This window comes from Rhinichthys klamathensis, unplaced genomic scaffold, assembly GCF_029890125.1.
Source record: "Rhinichthys klamathensis goyatoka isolate OS25496 unplaced genomic scaffold, OSU_Roscu_1.1 h1tg000027l_1, whole genome shotgun sequence".
NCBI lineage: Eukaryota > Metazoa > Chordata > Actinopteri > Cypriniformes > Leuciscidae > Rhinichthys > Rhinichthys klamathensis.
Genome location: NW_026606577.1, coordinates 303918 through 320573, shown reverse-complemented (window position 1 = coordinate 320573; position 16656 = coordinate 303918). Strand labels below are relative to the sequence as shown.

The 16656-nt window shown below is 36.6% G+C and overlaps 2 protein-coding genes across 2 annotated transcripts; both read right to left on the bottom strand.

Moving 5' to 3' along the window:
* Positions 1-6624: 6624 nt before the first annotated feature.
* Positions 6625-10694, bottom strand: marchf5l (membrane-associated ring finger (C3HC4) 5, like). Its single transcript, XM_056243450.1, has 7 exons — positions 10604-10694; positions 10009-10108; positions 9721-9923; positions 8339-8469; positions 8078-8261; positions 6957-7123; positions 6625-6861 (listed from the first exon to the last, which is right to left on the bottom strand). Exons 2-7 carry the CDS (start codon positions 10035-10037, stop codon positions 6700-6702), a joined length of 876 nt encoding a protein of 291 aa, XP_056099425.1. The 5' UTR covers positions 10038-10108; positions 10604-10694; the 3' UTR covers positions 6625-6699.
* Positions 10695-14054: 3360 nt separating this feature from the next.
* On the bottom strand, positions 14055-16158 carry LOC130079053 (uncharacterized). Its single transcript, XM_056244576.1, has 4 exons — positions 15987-16158; positions 15448-15605; positions 15315-15362; positions 14055-15219 (listed from the first exon to the last, which is right to left on the bottom strand). Exons 1-4 carry the CDS (start codon positions 16134-16136, stop codon positions 14157-14159), a joined length of 1419 nt encoding a protein of 472 aa, XP_056100551.1. The 5' UTR covers positions 16137-16158; the 3' UTR covers positions 14055-14156.
* Between the last annotated feature and the right edge of the window lie 498 nt (positions 16159-16656).

The following is a 16656-nucleotide window of genomic DNA, read 5'->3' as shown; positions in this document are numbered from 1 at the left end:
CTTTTTTTAAAACCCTTTTTTAACAGTTAAGTTAACGTAGTGGTTAATTTATCCATTTAGTATTGTATTTAACTAAGCCAGTTCCTCAATTACATCATCCCGGAAGTGACATACTTTTGGTGGGAAAACAAAGGCTTGAGCATCAGTAATGGTTAGCAATGGATTTCATGAATTCTGTGATGTTTTGTGGTATTAGTTGTTGTTTTCACATTTTATCCTGTTTGATATTACAAAAATGTATTTTATAATAAAAAAAGATAGCCTAATGCAAATTCTTATGAGCATTGGCTAACTGGATAAAGGGCAATTTACACTAAGAACGATAACTATAATGATAACTATATTAGTGTCCACTCCAACGCACGATATCGTTCTGTTTATTATAAGCGCGCTGCAGTTTGTCGTCTGCCACTTTAAATGCTCGAGCTCTTTAAAGCAGGATGGATTCTGATTGGCTGTCAGTTTTCATCGTTATCAGCTGGAAAAAAATCGTTCTGAAAGTGATTCAAATGTCGTCGTTATCATTACACTTGTGGTGTGGCTATTCTTTTACATTTAAAATTATTTTTAAAAATATAACGTCATTATTATAGTTGAACGGCCTTAACTTTAGGGGTTTCCCCATTCTGTCATTCTATATTGTGTAAAATACCAAGCCATTAAATTCATAAAGTTTAAGTGACCAGAGCCTATTTTTGAAAGAAGGCCTATGATATACTATTTTATAGAAATACTTCCTTAAAAAAATACACCAGGAATATTTATACTTTGAAAGTTTGATTACAAAAGGTAGGCTGCAGAACAAAAATTACCCACTTGAGTTATAGCCATAGACTGTAAAAAAAAAAAAAAAAAAAATGTTATAACTAATGAGTCATTGTTATAACACCTTTTTTGCTCTGGTTCTGCTGTTTATACATACGACTATCATTAGATGTAAAGTAACATATGTGTATGATTCTAGTTGTTGTTATATATATATATATATATATATATATATATACACTCACCTAAAGGATTATTAGGAACACCTCTTCAATTTCTCATTAATGCAATTATCTAATCAACCAATCACATGGCAGTTGCTTCAATGCATTTAGGGGTGTGGTCCTGGTCAAGACAATCTCCTGAACTCCAAACTGAATGTCAGAATGGGAAAGAAAGCGGATTTAAGCAATTTTGAGCGTGGCATGGTTGTTGGTGCCAGGTCTGAGTATTTCACAATCTGCTCAGTTACTGGGATTTTCACGCACAACCATTTCTAGGGTTTACAAAGAATGGTGTGAAAAGGGAAAAACATCCAGTATGCGGCAGTCCTGTGGGCGAAAATGCCTTGTTGATGCTAGAGGTCAGAGGAGAATGGGCCGACTGATTCAAGCTGATAGAAGAGCAACTTTGACTGAAATAACCACTCGTTACAACCGAGGTATGCAGCAAAGCATTTGTGAAGCCACAACACGCACAACCTTGAGGCGGATGGGCTACAACAACAGAAGACCCCACCGGGTACCACTCATCTCCACTACAAATAGGAAAAAGAGGCTACAATTTCCAAGAGCTCACCAAAATTGGACAGTTGAAGACTGGAAAAAGGTTGCCTGGTCTGATGAATCTCGATTTCTGTTGAGACATTCAGATGGTAGAGTCAGAATTTGGCGTAAACAGAATGAGAACATGGATCCATCATGCCTTGTTACCACTGTGCAGGCTGGTGGTGGTGGTGTAATGATGTGGGGTATGTTTTCTTGGCACACTTTAGGCCCCTTAGTGCCAATTGGGCATCGTTTAAATGCCACGGCCTACCTGAGCATTGTTTCTGACCATGTCCATCCCTTTATGGCCACCATGTACCCATCCTCTGATGGCTACTTCCAGCAGGATAATGCACCATGTCACAAAATCATTTCAAATTGGTTTCTTGAACATGACAATGAGTTCACTGTACTAAAATGGCCCCCACAGTCACCAGATCTCAACCCAATAGAGCATCTTTGGGATGTGGTGGAACGGGAGCTTCGTGCCCTGGATGTGCATCCCACAAATCTCCATCAACTGCAAGATACTATCCTATCAATATGGGCCAACATTTCTAAAGAATGCTTTCAGCACCTTGTTGAATGAATGCCACGTAGAATTAAGGCAGATCTGAAGGGGAAAGGGGGTATTAGTATGTATTACTACAGTATTAGTATGGTGTTGCTAATAATCCTTTAGGTGAGTGTATATATATATATATATATATATATATATATATATATATATATATATATATATATATATATATATATATATATATATATATATATATATATATATAATTTTTTTGGCCTAAGCTGTCCAAAGTCACAGCCTTATGTATTTCCCCAAAATTGCCGTTTTTTCCCCCTTTTCTTTTTTTTACATAGCGGCTGGATGTTTTAGGCCTATGTGTCTCTTTTTATGTCCCTTTGCTCGTTACTTTTCATTCTGGCAAAAATATAAAAAAAATTCACCTGGAGCCTCAAGGTAGACCACTAAAAATATCAGAACATAAAATGGGTAACGTCACTTTAAGGCTTTGACATGACCTTCTGATGTCATTTCGCCTAATTTATGCATCTTCAGCGATCCAAATCCTTTGATTTCATATTTGGTCAAAAGTCCTTTAAAATGAAGGAATTTATTTGCACCTTTCCTGTATCTCAAACAGAGCGTTGGCGCTTGCACGGGTTCGATTGTCAACCAACCCAGGGAAAGCAAGAACTGATAAGAATGTAAAATGTGTAGCTATACCTTGAAATGCAATGTAAGCTACCTTGAAATGCTTTGGATAAAAGCGTCTGCCAAATGCGTAAATGTAAACTTCATGTGCGAAGTAGGCCGATTACATAGTAGACTATGTTTATATGGCCCGTAAGTGACATACGCATTGTGGGGTTTAAGATTTTCTGCGTCATGAACGTAGGCCTAACGCTATACGTTCCACTTGTCTGACTGTGTTTGGCAGCTGTAATAAAGCCTGACTGTCTGCCGTAGGCTAGTATACTTGGCAGAGATGTTTAAAAATGAGCGACAAACAATCCCAGAGGACTGTTTTAGGCGCGCGCTGCTCCAGTTCTGCGGCTGTGTCTATTTTTAAACCCAAATGAAGTCATCTCAGGTGAGCCGATCGCTCTCCCCCTGCTGTCTTTTCTCCCAGCCAGCCGTTTACCATCTGCAAACTTTTACATTATTCATAGTTTTTTTTCCTCAGAAATAAAGAAATAAGAGATCAGAAGCAAAGCAGAATATTAATGGGGTGGCTTTTCCTCAGTCTTGTCTTCGCCATTCCTTCAAAGGCAGCCGGAGTGAAGACACGATGCGATGCCACTCGCTCTCAGCGTGAAGGATTCGCTCTGTCCGCCAAACAGGCCGACGGGGAGCGGGAAAACTCTACGACTCGATTAACACGGTAAACATCACTGTTCTGCGTTCCGCAACACTCAGGTCTTCATTTGAGATGGTCCTCACTGCAGAACACGAAATCCAGGGGGAGGAGTTGGATCCAGATCCAACTCCTCCCACCTTACATATACCTAAACCTACCCATCTCCACCCCCTGATCCCTAACCCCACCCCTAATCCTACACATCTCCGCCCCCTGATCCCTAACCCCACCCCCAATCCTACCCATCTCCACCCCCTGATCCCTAACCCCACCCCTAATCCCACCCATCTCCACCCCTTAGATCTGGATCCAACTCCGCCCCCTGGATCTCGTGTACTGCAATGAGGTGCTACTGGTTCATTTGGGTGCACCTTTTGTTATCTTCCCGGTCAAAAGTGACCGGACACCTAAAAATGAAACTTCCTCCATCCCAGTAAAACCAATGCAATTTATTTTTTGTTCTATAATATTTTTTCTTTTTAATTTTGTATTTTGAGATACTTTGATGTTACTTATTCATATTAATGCAATATTTATGGTCCATTTTTGCCATTGAAAAAAAAAATCTTCTATTTTTTTTTAATGTTTGTTCAATTATTGCAGTATTTCAGAATTATATAGAGACTCTAGGCCTTATAAATTTTTTTTTTTGAAGTCAGATTAGTGTCATCTGTTGATAGAAAATGAAATAAAACATGTTGTTTCATGGGTTTACCACTAGATGCCTGTATAGCTCTCTATGGAGAGGCTTGTGAATTCTCTAGTTGTTTTTGGACCAAATTACTTACTTTTAAGATGAGGATTTGAATGTTTTTTTTTTTTTTTTTGAAATTCTCAAATAATACTTTTTGCCAAGGTTTATAAAAAAATGCAAAATAAGTTTGATGTGAAGTCTACACGTTTTTGCATTATTACTACAGTCAAACCTGAATACAGAGAAAGCATTTTGTTACACGTAACATTAAAATTCAATAAAAAACAAAACAAAAATAAACAGTAATACTTTATCAATTATTATTATTTATATTATTATTAAACATTATTATTATTTTAATAATTATATTAATTATATATATATATATATATATTAATTATAATGATTAATTATGTTATGTTTTTCACTGTTTGAGAGTTTCACCCCTTCATTGCTGAGCACTTTTTTTCTGCATCGTGGCCGAATTTTTGTGTTTTTGTCAATTTTCCGTTCATTCCTATGGTCGGTCATTTTTGACCGAAGAGCAAAAGTGTGACAAATATTTTTACAACCACTTAGCCTGCTCGAATCATGCCTTAAATTCACATACCTAATGCCACACAATTCTCCGAATTTTTGTGTTTTTGTCAATTTCCCATTAATTTCCTATATGGTCGGTCATTTTTGACCGAAGAGCACAAAAGGCCTCTAAGCCTGCTTGGATCATGACCTCAATTTATTTGTGTGTTCACATAGCCTACCTAATGCCATAAAATTCACCAAGTTTCGTAACATTCCGATGAAGCTGTGGTTGGTAATCAGACAGTTGACCGTAGCTATTGACTTCCATTGTAAAAAAAGAAATAAAAATACTACGGTCAACTGTCTGGTTACCAACATTCTTTAAAATATCTTCTTTTGTGTTCAACAGAAGAAAGAAACTCATACAGGTTTGGAACAACTTGAGGGTGAATATATGATGACAACATTTCATTTTTTGGATGACAACATTTCATTTTAAACTATGCCTTTAAACTGCGATCAACACTCACACATTTATTAGATCCACTCAGTATTTTCATCTTATTTCAAAAGCAGTTTCCATGCGAATCTTATGAGACCCTGTCCAAGATCAGTGGTCTTTTTTACCCCAAATCAAATCAAAAATGTTATATTTGTTTTATACCATGCATGTATTTTGCATAAAGAAAATAAACCCAATTTTTAGCACCATTAAGATTGGTTGGATTGATACATTATTTTCATGACAAAAATCTCATTACTCTGACAAATTCTCCTTTTCACTACTTTATTGTTAAAATGTTAAATATATTTATTTCTGATTTCATTTATATTTCATATGCTACACCACATTATATACATCTATTTCTACTTTTTATTTTTATTGCAACAGTTAAATATGTGAGCACTTTAAGATAAGTTTTCATTTTTTAAACATTAGTTAACTACATCAGTTAATATGAACTATATAATAAAAATAAAAAAATGTATCTGTTAACATTATGAACCTGAACTAACAATGAACAGTTGTATTTATATTACTTTATGTAATCAAAGATTAATACATATACTGTAACAAATGTATTGCTCATTTATAGTTAATATTAGTTAATGCATTAACTAACTTAACTAATAGAATCTTATTTTAAAGTGTTTCCAATAATGTATTGTTTTTTTACATAAAGGCCTTTTGCATTAACAAGAGAAACATTGAAAACAATGACAATCATCTAATAATATAATAATAATAATAATAAACATCCAAGTGCATTACAGCTCATTTGAATTCAGTCTGAAAATACATTTAATACATCACAAATCCAATGCAAAAACAAAACAAAAAATGTAATAGCTCTAAAAATATATCTTTATGCAGAATATTATTTCTTATTTCTTTAATTTTTGGAGTGAAATGATCCAGATGTTTCTTTCCATGTTGTACCTCCTAATAATGTAATAATGCAACCAATCTTACCGGTCCTAAAAATTGGTTTTATTTTCTTTAAGCAAAATACATGCATAATATAAAACAAATATAAAATCTCTTTTGATTTTGGGGTCAAATATGACGTCTGATCCTGGACTGGTCTTGCCCAGATATGCAAATTGATCTTTTTTTTCCAGGTTGTACCACCTTTATCAAAAAACGATTACAGGAATGCATCAAAGTCAAAGTTTCTGGGTTTATTATCTTTATTAGTAATTGCCTTTAAAGAGCAAGTGTGTATTGCCTTCAATTCGAATCAATAAACTCATTCTCATTCCATGATTCTGCTGGTACATTTGCAGCAAAAATAACAATGTCTTTCTTCACCAGACATCAGTGCACAGTGCAGTTTCCAGCTGTGTTTTGGCGCCATCTGAAGGTGCATTTCGCTATTACCCCAGCAAGAGTTTCTCACAGATGAAAGAATTTCATCCATCATTGCATTATAATAACACATAGCAAACGTGTTTGTGCTATATTAGAGCCATGTGAAGCTGAAAAATTATGTCTTTAAACATCCGTAAATATGTATTTTTATTCTGCGAATCCTATACTACAGTTCCTTTGTTGATTTCCTCAAGTGCATCCTCTTCATTCGTTGCTACTGTCTTCGTTGTCGTCCTCAACAGCGCCGTCTGCTCGTCCCTCGGGCTCAGGGTAATTCAGGATGTGTCTGTTGGCCTGGATGAGGTACTGCTGCTGTTTGAAATACACTTTCAGCACTCCCTTAATCACCACGAAGGCAATGCCACCCTGGAAGAGGAAAACTGGGTTAGGCTTTGCACTTGCTAATGTAATTCCAGGTTGTATGGTAGGGTTAGGGTTAGGGTTAGGGTTAGGATTCTCACCAGGATGGTGCGCTGCAGGTTTGACGTGACTCTGCGGAACAGGAGACGACCCACCAGGCTGGCGATGGAGGGGAAGATGAGCGCTCCACACAGGGTGCGAGACACAGAGAGATGGTCTCCTCCGTATCCGCCTTCTGCTGGGGCGCGGGGCAGAGCACGACCCATCCCTGAGCAAACAAATGATATTGTGTACTTCAAAAATGGTTTACGGTATGATTATGACAGTAAATCATCCATTCTAAGATGCTTTAAAAGAACAGTTCACACAAAAATGAGCTATCCACTAAATATTTATACAGATCAAAATGGGTTTAGAATGAGAGGGTGAGTAAATAATTTCAAAATGTACATTTTTGGATGAATCAGTGTTATTTTAGTATTATGTATACTATTACTACTATTATAGTATTTATTCATATTTTGAATTAGCTTTTATTTAAAAAAAAAACATTTATATTTAGCTTTTTTAATTTCAGTTTTAGTCATTTTAGTACTTTAACGACTTAACTGAAAATATAAAAAATAAAAGGGAATTTGTTGAAGAACTAAAATGACTAAAACTGAAAAAAAGAAAGCTAAATATAATAGTTTAAAAATAAATATAACAAAAGCAAATAAAGTGACAAACAAACTAAAATGAAAATTTCACACTTTTCATAAAAATAAACGCTTCAAGATGAGCGTTTTTTAATAATGACAAAAGCAAATAACAATGACTAAAACTTAAACAAAAATAAAAGCTTTAATTTTAGTCATTTATGTTTTTTTTAGACAATTATATTTGGCTTTTTTATTTCCGTTTCAATGTTAGTAATATTAGTACTTTAACAAATTAACTGAAAATATAAAAATAAATAGTTAATAGTTTTTCTTAATAACAAAATGACTAAAACAAACTTAAATCTAAATGAAAACTGAAAATATAAAAATTAAAGCTTTCATTCTAAATTTAGTTTAAGCTTGCTTAAGTAATTTTGTTATATGCTTTTGTCATTTTTTTCCGTTTTTTAAGTTATTTTTAGCTTTAATTTCATTTAACGAAAAGGATTTTTGATAATTTTAGTTTAAGTATCAAGAACAACAATGAACTACAGCCCAGTTTAACCCCGTCTTCCACATACCAGGTACAAGCCCGCTGAAGACCTGAAGCTTGGAAGAGTGTCGCTGCCAGAGCCGCACCACGTAATCCTCCCAGCGGATCATTTTACCCAGTACCAGCATGACGGGGATGGTGGGTAAACCCATGAGCAGGAAGAGAGGATCCGCACGCTCCATCACATCCAGACCCTTCTTATGCCCCACCACCTAAAAACAGAGAAGAAAAAGTGTTCAAAAGAGCCAAGGAGAGCCAAGCTCCTTTCTTCCTCCTGTCTTCAACGCACCTGCATAACCGTGACGGCACCGTAGGTCACGGCCGACCAATAAACGGTGCCCACCACGACTCCAGCCGCAGCGAACGGACTGGCCCTGGACAGAGCTCGATCCACCTGCTGGAGGAAGTACACCAGAGGCCCTGGAAGAGAGACAAAACCACACATGGAACACTTCCCTATTCAATGACCAAAATAACAGCCACACAGAATGACGGAATATTAGTCATTAGTAAGCCCACGCAGCATCTGTGCACTTTTGTCACATTTTCTGAGCTACTTTGTCGAAAATTAAATACATGATGATGTACTTAAATGGTAAGTGAAAATGAGTGCAAAACTGTTATAAAACAATATTTAGTGTTACTTATATATTATTTAAATACAGTGGACATACTTCGCCTTCATGTCGTGTCACTTTTAAGAGTAATTATTAATATTTTGAACATTTATTTTGACCATTTTCATTTTAATTTCAGCTTGCTTTGTATGCTTTGACCATTTTTTTATTTAATTTTTTAATTCAGTAAAAAAAAAAATGTTTTATAGCAATTTTAGTATTTCAACTTTATTTCAGTATTTCAATTTTCGTTTACATTTTTTTAAGCTCAAGTTTTTCATTAATATTTATGTTTAATTTATCTCAGCTTTATTTCAGTTAACAATTTTTGTTGTTGTTGATAGTTTAGCTTTAATTTATTTTTATTGGGGATTTAGTCATTTTTGCACTTATTTTATTTCAGTATTTCAATTTTCGTTGACATTTTTTAAGTTTAAATTTCCCATTTAATATTTATATATTTTAATTGATCTCAGCTTTATTTCAGTTAACAAAAATATTTTTTAATAGTTTAGTTTTTAACTTATGTTTATTTGGGTTTTTAGTAATTTTTGTATTTTCAAATTACACTTATTTTATTTCAGTATTTCAATTTTCATTTTTTCATTTAAAATTTTCATCTAATATTTATAATTTATCTCAGCTTTATTTCAGTTAACAAAAATAATTTTTAATAGCTTAAAATTATTTTTAATTATTCATTTATTTTTATTTAAGTTTTAGTCTTCAACTTACACTTATTTCAGTATTTCAATGATCATTTACATTTTTTAAGTTTATGTTTTTTCATCTAATATTTTTATTTTTATTTACATGAGCTTTCTATCAGTCTTTTTTTTTAAATAGTTTAGCTTTAGTTAATAACAACACTGGTTGTTAGATACTACATTCTTATCGGGAGAAAATTATCCAGCATATTTTTATAAACGGGCAGTGATCTGGTGCAAAAAGGATATGCATAAAATATGTAAGAGTCCATGACAAGACATAGGAACGAAAGAGGAAACCGGTATCAGTAAGTCTCCCTTCAAAAAGGTGAAGTGCAAATACTTACCCATTTTGGGGAAAACTATATGATATTCAGTGCCACATTGTGGGCAGCTGACGGCTCCACCACTGTTTCCCTTCTGTTTTTCGTCAAGCCAACGCTGTAAGCAAGACTGATGGATCCACTTAGTGCAGCCCTTACAGCGGCACGGACTGACCCATTCTGCAGCACGATCCTCCTTCTCCGTGGCAAAACAAACCCAGCAGTGCCTGTCGTTGGGCGACATGTTAGTGAGCAGTGCACATATCTAAGAGTACTCCTAACCGGTGATTCACAACAAATGGAGAAACTCACTTCTCTGGAGGTTCATCTACACAGGCCATCTTGAGTCAGGTTTGATCCACGGTCTTCAGCTCCAACATGAGTGAGCCAGAGCAGGCTCAGTGTACAACACCTGTTAACAGAGATCATTAGACTTTTTGCTATATTGCATTTTTTTTACCAATAATACTTGGAGCTAAACACATAATTTAATTGATCTTATATTAGGGTGGTCAGCAACATTTATATTACAGAAATTACTAAATATTTCAATAAAAGGTATTTTTAAATATAGAATAGGATATGGTATGATACATGGCATGATAGTTATGTTATATTTATTCTTCTAACGTCTGTCTTTGTATGAAATAAGCGTAATAAATGTTTTGGAATTACATTATTATTATTATTTTTGTGTTAATCAGGCCTTGATCACCTGTGAATGACAGGGCAGTTGACATTGCGCAAATTTAAATGTATAATTCAACACAATTTTCATTTGGAATGACTCACTGTAAACAAAACAAACAGCCACATACCTCAACATTTAAGTTTTTACAGCAATAAACATACCACAACTGGTCATTCACCCAACATTGTTAAACTGAACTCAAATGAAGATCCTCACCTGAAGATGTTTTGTAGATTAATCTTTTCTGATAATCGTTTAGTTTGGATCTCTGGCTGATTTGACACTTTCAATTTCTCGGAGGACAGAATTCGCCTTATTCACCTGGCGGCCATTTTGAAAACTCGTACGCCGTTGAGGGGTACACAAACCCGGAAGTTTGACTCCGACGCAGCAGCATCAACAATGGAAACTCCGTGGACCACCAATCTCTCCTGTCTGCCCGAATTAACTATACAAAATGTGGAGCAGTGGGCCAGTACCGACTGCAACATCCCCAGGGCTGTGTTACTTAAGGGATACAGTAACTGGATTGAAGGTTTTATCCACGACATTGAAGGTATGAATGGACGCTAATTTACTTCAGTTTTTGCTAGCTTGTAGCAGCTAGGTGTAGTAAGCTTAGCTGTGATATGGAGTTGTTGACTGTGTACTATGTTAGATTTTATTTAACACTTAACATGTATTTAATCGACAGTTAATAGGAGCCCATCACACATATTTGTGAGGGCTAGGTCTTTTCCCTCGGTGCGGAAAAATGAGGCACCGTACAACATACAGGTGCTAAGTGGACCAACTGCTCAGTTCGCAGAGCAGTGCCACAGTTAAACAAGCTTGCTAAATGTTCATTATGAGTTTATATCAACAATGTAACTTTCATTGTCTGACTGAAAATAACATGTTGATTTTATCTCATTAACAGGTTATCTGTAGTTAAATGTAATATCACATAAGCCTCATTGATATCTACTCAAATTCTTGTTTCAAATTAGCAAAGCCAGACAGTGCTTGTTGACAATGATAGTGTAATGACAGTATAACTATCAGGTAAGTGATAAGGTAAGGTAAGTATTAAAATTCATGTTAAGATAAGAGTTGCTCAGTTCTTGGAGCAGTGTATCCAGGGTTGAGGAAGGTTCTTCAAAATGCAATTAGCTTACAAATTACTTGTCTGTTTAAAATTGACATAATATGGAATCCATACTGTTCTATCTTAATATGAGCTTTTCCACAACCCTGACTTTTTTCTACAATGAGTGTCAAAGATATTAGGTATCTTTCAAGTTGTGTTCGCAAGTATCACAGCTGTAAACAACCTACCACTACCAGCATGTAGCTGTAATATTTTCATGGCAGATCATTTAAATGCCAGATGTACCTAATTCACTGCACACTCAGTGTATGTATGTATGTATGTGTGTGTGTGTGTGTGTGTGTGTGTGTGTGTGTGTGTGTGTGTGTGTGTGTGTGTATGTGTATGTGTATATATATAATATTTTATATATATATATATTTTATATATATATATATATATATATATATACATACACACACATATATGCCATATATTTGTTAATAGCAACTCTGAAGTGTCAAGTGTCTAAAGTTTGATTATCTTTTCAGGTGGAGCTGTCACTTGAGCGGCCATTCATAAGGGAGACGCAGTGCAACTGCAAAGCTGGCTTGGGACAGTGCAACCATCTCATCGGGCTGCTCTACACTCTCGCTCACTTTGCCAAGATGGGCTACACATCTGTCCCCCCAACAACGAGCAAGACGTCACTGCCTCAAGCCTGGCACGTTCCATCGAGGGCCCTGGGTGTCAGTCCAAGAACGGTGAGCTCTGTGAGTGTCTCAAAGCTAAAACCACCAGTGACCAACGCACCTCCGCCAAAGAGGCAACGCTCGTCTGAAGGGGTGATGTCAAACCTGTACTGTCCTGTGCCACTCCCGCTTCCATCAAATGCCTTTGCAGAGAGCCTACACCGAAACCTGAGTCAAATAGAAAGCAAGAGTCAGATGTTCAAGCTGCTGGAGGAGAACAGAAAACAGCCTGCTGCTCTTGTCTCTACCGACTTTGGAGACCTTCCAAAGGGATCTGTCCTTACCTACCACGCAACACAGTCTTCCAGGGCTAATGATGATCCCCTGTTTCCCTTACCATCACAGCCATGCTCATTTTACACTGTCCTGGATGACACTGAGTCATGCTACTATGGTGGCCTGGTGGTCACTCAGGCTGTTGCAATTCAGCTGGAGATAGAGACAAGGGAACAGAGCCATAGCAAGACCTGGCATAAAGTTCGAGCCAACCGTCTTACCTCCTCTTCCTTCAAGAGTATTTGTTCAAGGGTGGCAGACTACAACGTATTCGCTGCCAATTTGAAAAAGAAAATAGTGCAGACTAAGGTGATGAAGAGAGGTTTGGAACTGGAGCCTGTTGCTGCGGCTGAATATCAAGACCTCACTGGCTATGAGATCTTCCCTTGTGGGTTCGTCATCAACCACCACGCCCCACACCTAGGTGCCTCACCTGACCGAAAAGTGATTGACCCCAGTGCCTCACCAACGCACGGCCTCCTGGAGATCAAGTGCCCCAACAAAGGGAGCGTGAGGGATTGCAAGTACTTGCGTTGCAAGGCTGATGGTAGCCTTAGCCTGAAGACCACACACGAATACTATTTTCAAGTGATGGGGCAGATGGGCATCACTGGGTTGAAGTGGTGTGACTTTTTTGTGAAGTGCAGTGATGACCATCACTTGGAGCGGGTGCACTTCCAACCAAAGGAGTGGGAGAACATGAAGTGTAAATTGGACACATTCTTTTTTTCTCACTTTCTGCCTTCTTTGTGTAACAAAATCATGTAATACATCACTGATAATCTGTTTATGTATGGGCCTATAGTTCTCTTTTGTTAATGTTTTAAATGGTTTGCTCCTAATGTTCTGACCTGTTCCGGTTCCTTTTCCATACTTCTATGTACATAGTTACCTTTACAAACCTAGACCAATAAGCTATCAATGTTTTTTGAATGGCCTGTTTTCGGATGTTCTGGTTCCTTTTCCATGCTTACAGTATACAGGCAGGCCATTTTACAGTATTCCCCTGTACCAACTTCTATGTACAAAGTTACTTTTACAAACCTAGACCAGTGTGCCTATCAATGTGTTTTTTTTATGTTTTCTGATATTCCGACCTGCTGTTCTGGTATATTAAATTATAAAGTTATGAAGGACATCATCCATGTGTAATACAATTGTACTTTATTCTTTAGATAGATACACATCCAGTAGCTTATACATACACACACGTAAAACAATCAAATCACTCACAGGTATGTAAAAGTAAAGAGCATGAAAAGTGATTATAAGGTCTGACAGGGACTGATCCTGTGATACACTGACCATGATAAGGACAATAATGATGGTTAAGGCTTTGTACAGATTTATAAAGAAGAACAATAATGATGGTTAAGGCTTTGTACAGATTTATAAAAAAGAACAATAATAATGGTTAAGGCTTTGTGCAGATTTATAAAGAAGAACAATAATGATGGTTAAGGCTTTGTACAGATTTATAAAAAAGAACAATAATGATGGTTAAGGCTTTGTACAGATTTATAAAAAAGAACAATAATGATGGTTAAGGCTTTGTACAGATTTATAAAGATGAACACTTTCTATTCAAGGTTTGAATACATTTGTGGATATTAAGATGTCAGTTGTAGAGATTTACATAACATTGGTAGATATTTACATTAACATTACAATTTTAAAAGAGAGGACCTTGAAAATTAGTTAAAAGGGCACAGACGGCCCACAGTTGGTTAACGGAGCCCACCAGTGTCATGGGTAAGACTTTATCAAAAATATGGTACTCTTTAATCCGCCTAATAGCGCGCTCTACATGAATTCGCAGTCTTGCTATCGCTTGAGTCTTTCGTACTTCGTCTGCAGTGAAGTGTCCACTTGGGCCTAAAAAAGGAGGGACTACAAGGGAGACGTGTCTTTCAGAGAGAAGGTCCTTAATGAGAAAGCCTTTATCGGCCATTACCATATCTCCTTCTTCAAGAACAGAAAGAATACCTGATTTTTTGGTAATTTCTTTGTCAGATATTGAACCTGTATATAAATCACTGACAAAAGTCACTTCACCTGAGGGGGCAATACCTATTAAGCCCTTAAATGTGGTGTTCCCTTTGTAGTGTGAATAAATCGCTGAGTTAAGGACCTTGGAACTAGGTTTCTGTACATGAATTTCTGTGCAATCCAATACAACTCTAGTAGCTGGGAACGTGCATTTAAAACAATCTGGCATAAGTTCATCCACAGTTTTCCTTGAAGGCCACATTGGAAGTGATCCCAACATAAAATACAAAAAATTGGCCCAGGTCACACAGATCCTGCTTACTGTTGACTGTGATACATGGAAACGGGTTGCAAGATCCTGTTCAGGAAATCCCTGCCTCAACCTACAAAGAAAAAGAAAAAACTGGTCCATAGTGGACAATTTAGAGGCGCTAAAGCCTTGACGAAGTACCTCCCCACTTGTATGTTTAAGTCGCTGAGCCTGACTCCATCCCACCATATTTTCTGCAGTAGGTTGCAGGGCCATAAACACAGCTTTAAATGTATCATAATCTGGGAACCCTGTATAAAATGAAATCTGTTTATCGTCACCTTGAAAATTTGAAATCAAAAACCGTTCTTGTTGAAGCTCTAAAATTAAAAGTTCTTGATCACCGATGGTCTTGCGGGCTTCCTCAAGTTGATCTTGAAGTGAGGGAGGCAGTGCAGCATACTCATGGTCTGGGTGCGGAGGGGGCGTCTCTTCACTGGAAGTATAAGATAAACATATTGATGGACACATTAGGTGTTTTACAATGATACTCATGCTCAATTCATGTAACCAATTACATCTTTTACGTACCTCAACACATTCACACCATGTCGATCATCGAGATCCGTGGAAACATTACTGGAAATCATCAACAGAGAAATACGGTCACTACACAGTTAATAAATGCATTACAAACTAGTAACTTAATTCATCTTAATACTACCTTGCAGTTCTAACAACACTCCTCCTCTCTGGTCTGACAGAACTCCATGCAAACACAGTTGGCACAGCTCCCTGTTTCAACTTGGTGATGCCAGTCTTGCTCTTCACAATGCAGTCTGGGAGGAAATGCTCCGAGCACACTTTTGTGTATGCGTTTATCTGCATCAGCAAATAAAATACGATCATATAAACATTTTTACATGTATAATTTTATTGATCAGACTCAATCTGACTCCTGTACATCCTCCTCCTAGCTAGGAAAACTGATGTGATGTGATGTGTTTCCTAGGTTAGCTTGTGACTAGAAGCTAATACAAACAAGGTCACTCAGAATATGCTTATACTAGTAAATCTGTGGTGGTAGATTTTAATAACATACTAATAATTTTGGACTAGGCTGTATATTTCAACAACCTGGCTCTCTGCCTTAATCTATCTACTAAAACGTGCTAGTTCTAGCCTAGCTAACTTAGCTGCTAGTGATACAAGCTCGTTATGGAGACGGCTCAGCCTCACAGCACCAGACATAATAAAACTTACCTTAAAATTACGACCAGGATCCCTTCTGATGTTTATTATCCATTGTCGACGTAGTCCATGATCTTTGGGGAAACGGTGAAACGTTTGTCCTCTGTTTGATTTTTTCCTGTGTGATGAAGTGCATTGGGGAACACAGCAGTGAGGCGCCATTGCACAGAGAAATCGCGTTGTGAGAACAACCGGAAGTGGTAAGTGTACCCCTCAGGCTCGATGGAACGTTCGAGGTGAATAAGGCGAATAACAACCTCATGAAAAACTATTTCCTGATAAGCTACTTCCGGTTGTCAAAATAAATGTCCCGAACGTGCTATAATATCCGTTTCATGTTTAATCGCGTATTTATATATACAGTCTTACTTATAGTAAGAGAATGCTAAAATAAAAACAAAAAGTGAATTAAGTGTGTTGGATAATTGTTCAAAATGCATTATGCTAATTCAATATTTATTATGTTTTTTTTTTTATTGCTTCCTCTCTGCTACTGCAGTCCTGTGCATTATTCCTCTCCATTGTTTTGCCCCTAAAAAAATAAGAAATGAAATACCATGTATTTCCAATTACATATGAGCATAACATATAAATACATTTATAAAACACTTTTTTTTTTTAAATGATACAATATATTTTTTATTTTTGTGTAAGTCTAGGAGGTTGTCAAACGGCGCGTTCG

What these genes read in the sequence shown, in the direction of transcription:
- marchf5l (XM_056243450.1), bottom strand. Translation starts at nt 10,037, where the DNA reads ATGGCCTGTGTAGATGAACCTCCAGAGAA. An exon ending in CTTCAGCGGGCTTGTACCTG is followed by an intron (nt 7,124 to 8,077) that starts GTATGTGGAAGA and finishes TTGTTTGCTCAG; the next exon opens with GGATGGGTCGTGCTCTGCCC. An exon ending in ACCTGCAGCGCACCATCCTG is followed by an intron (nt 6,862 to 6,956) that starts GTGAGAATCCTA and finishes TTCCTCTTCCAG; the next exon opens with GGTGGCATTGCCTTCGTGGT.
- LOC130079053 (XM_056244576.1), bottom strand. Translation starts at nt 16,136, where the DNA reads ATGGCGCCTCACTGCTGTGTTCCCCAATGCACTTCATCACACAGGAAA. An exon ending in AGTGTTGTTAGAACTGCAAG is followed by an intron (nt 15,363 to 15,447) that starts GTAGTATTAAGA and finishes GATGATTTCCAG; the next exon opens with TAATGTTTCCACGGATCTCG. An exon ending in CATGGTGTGAATGTGTTGAG is followed by an intron (nt 15,220 to 15,314) that starts GTACGTAAAAGA and finishes TTATACTTCCAG; the next exon opens with TGAAGAGACGCCCCCTCCGC.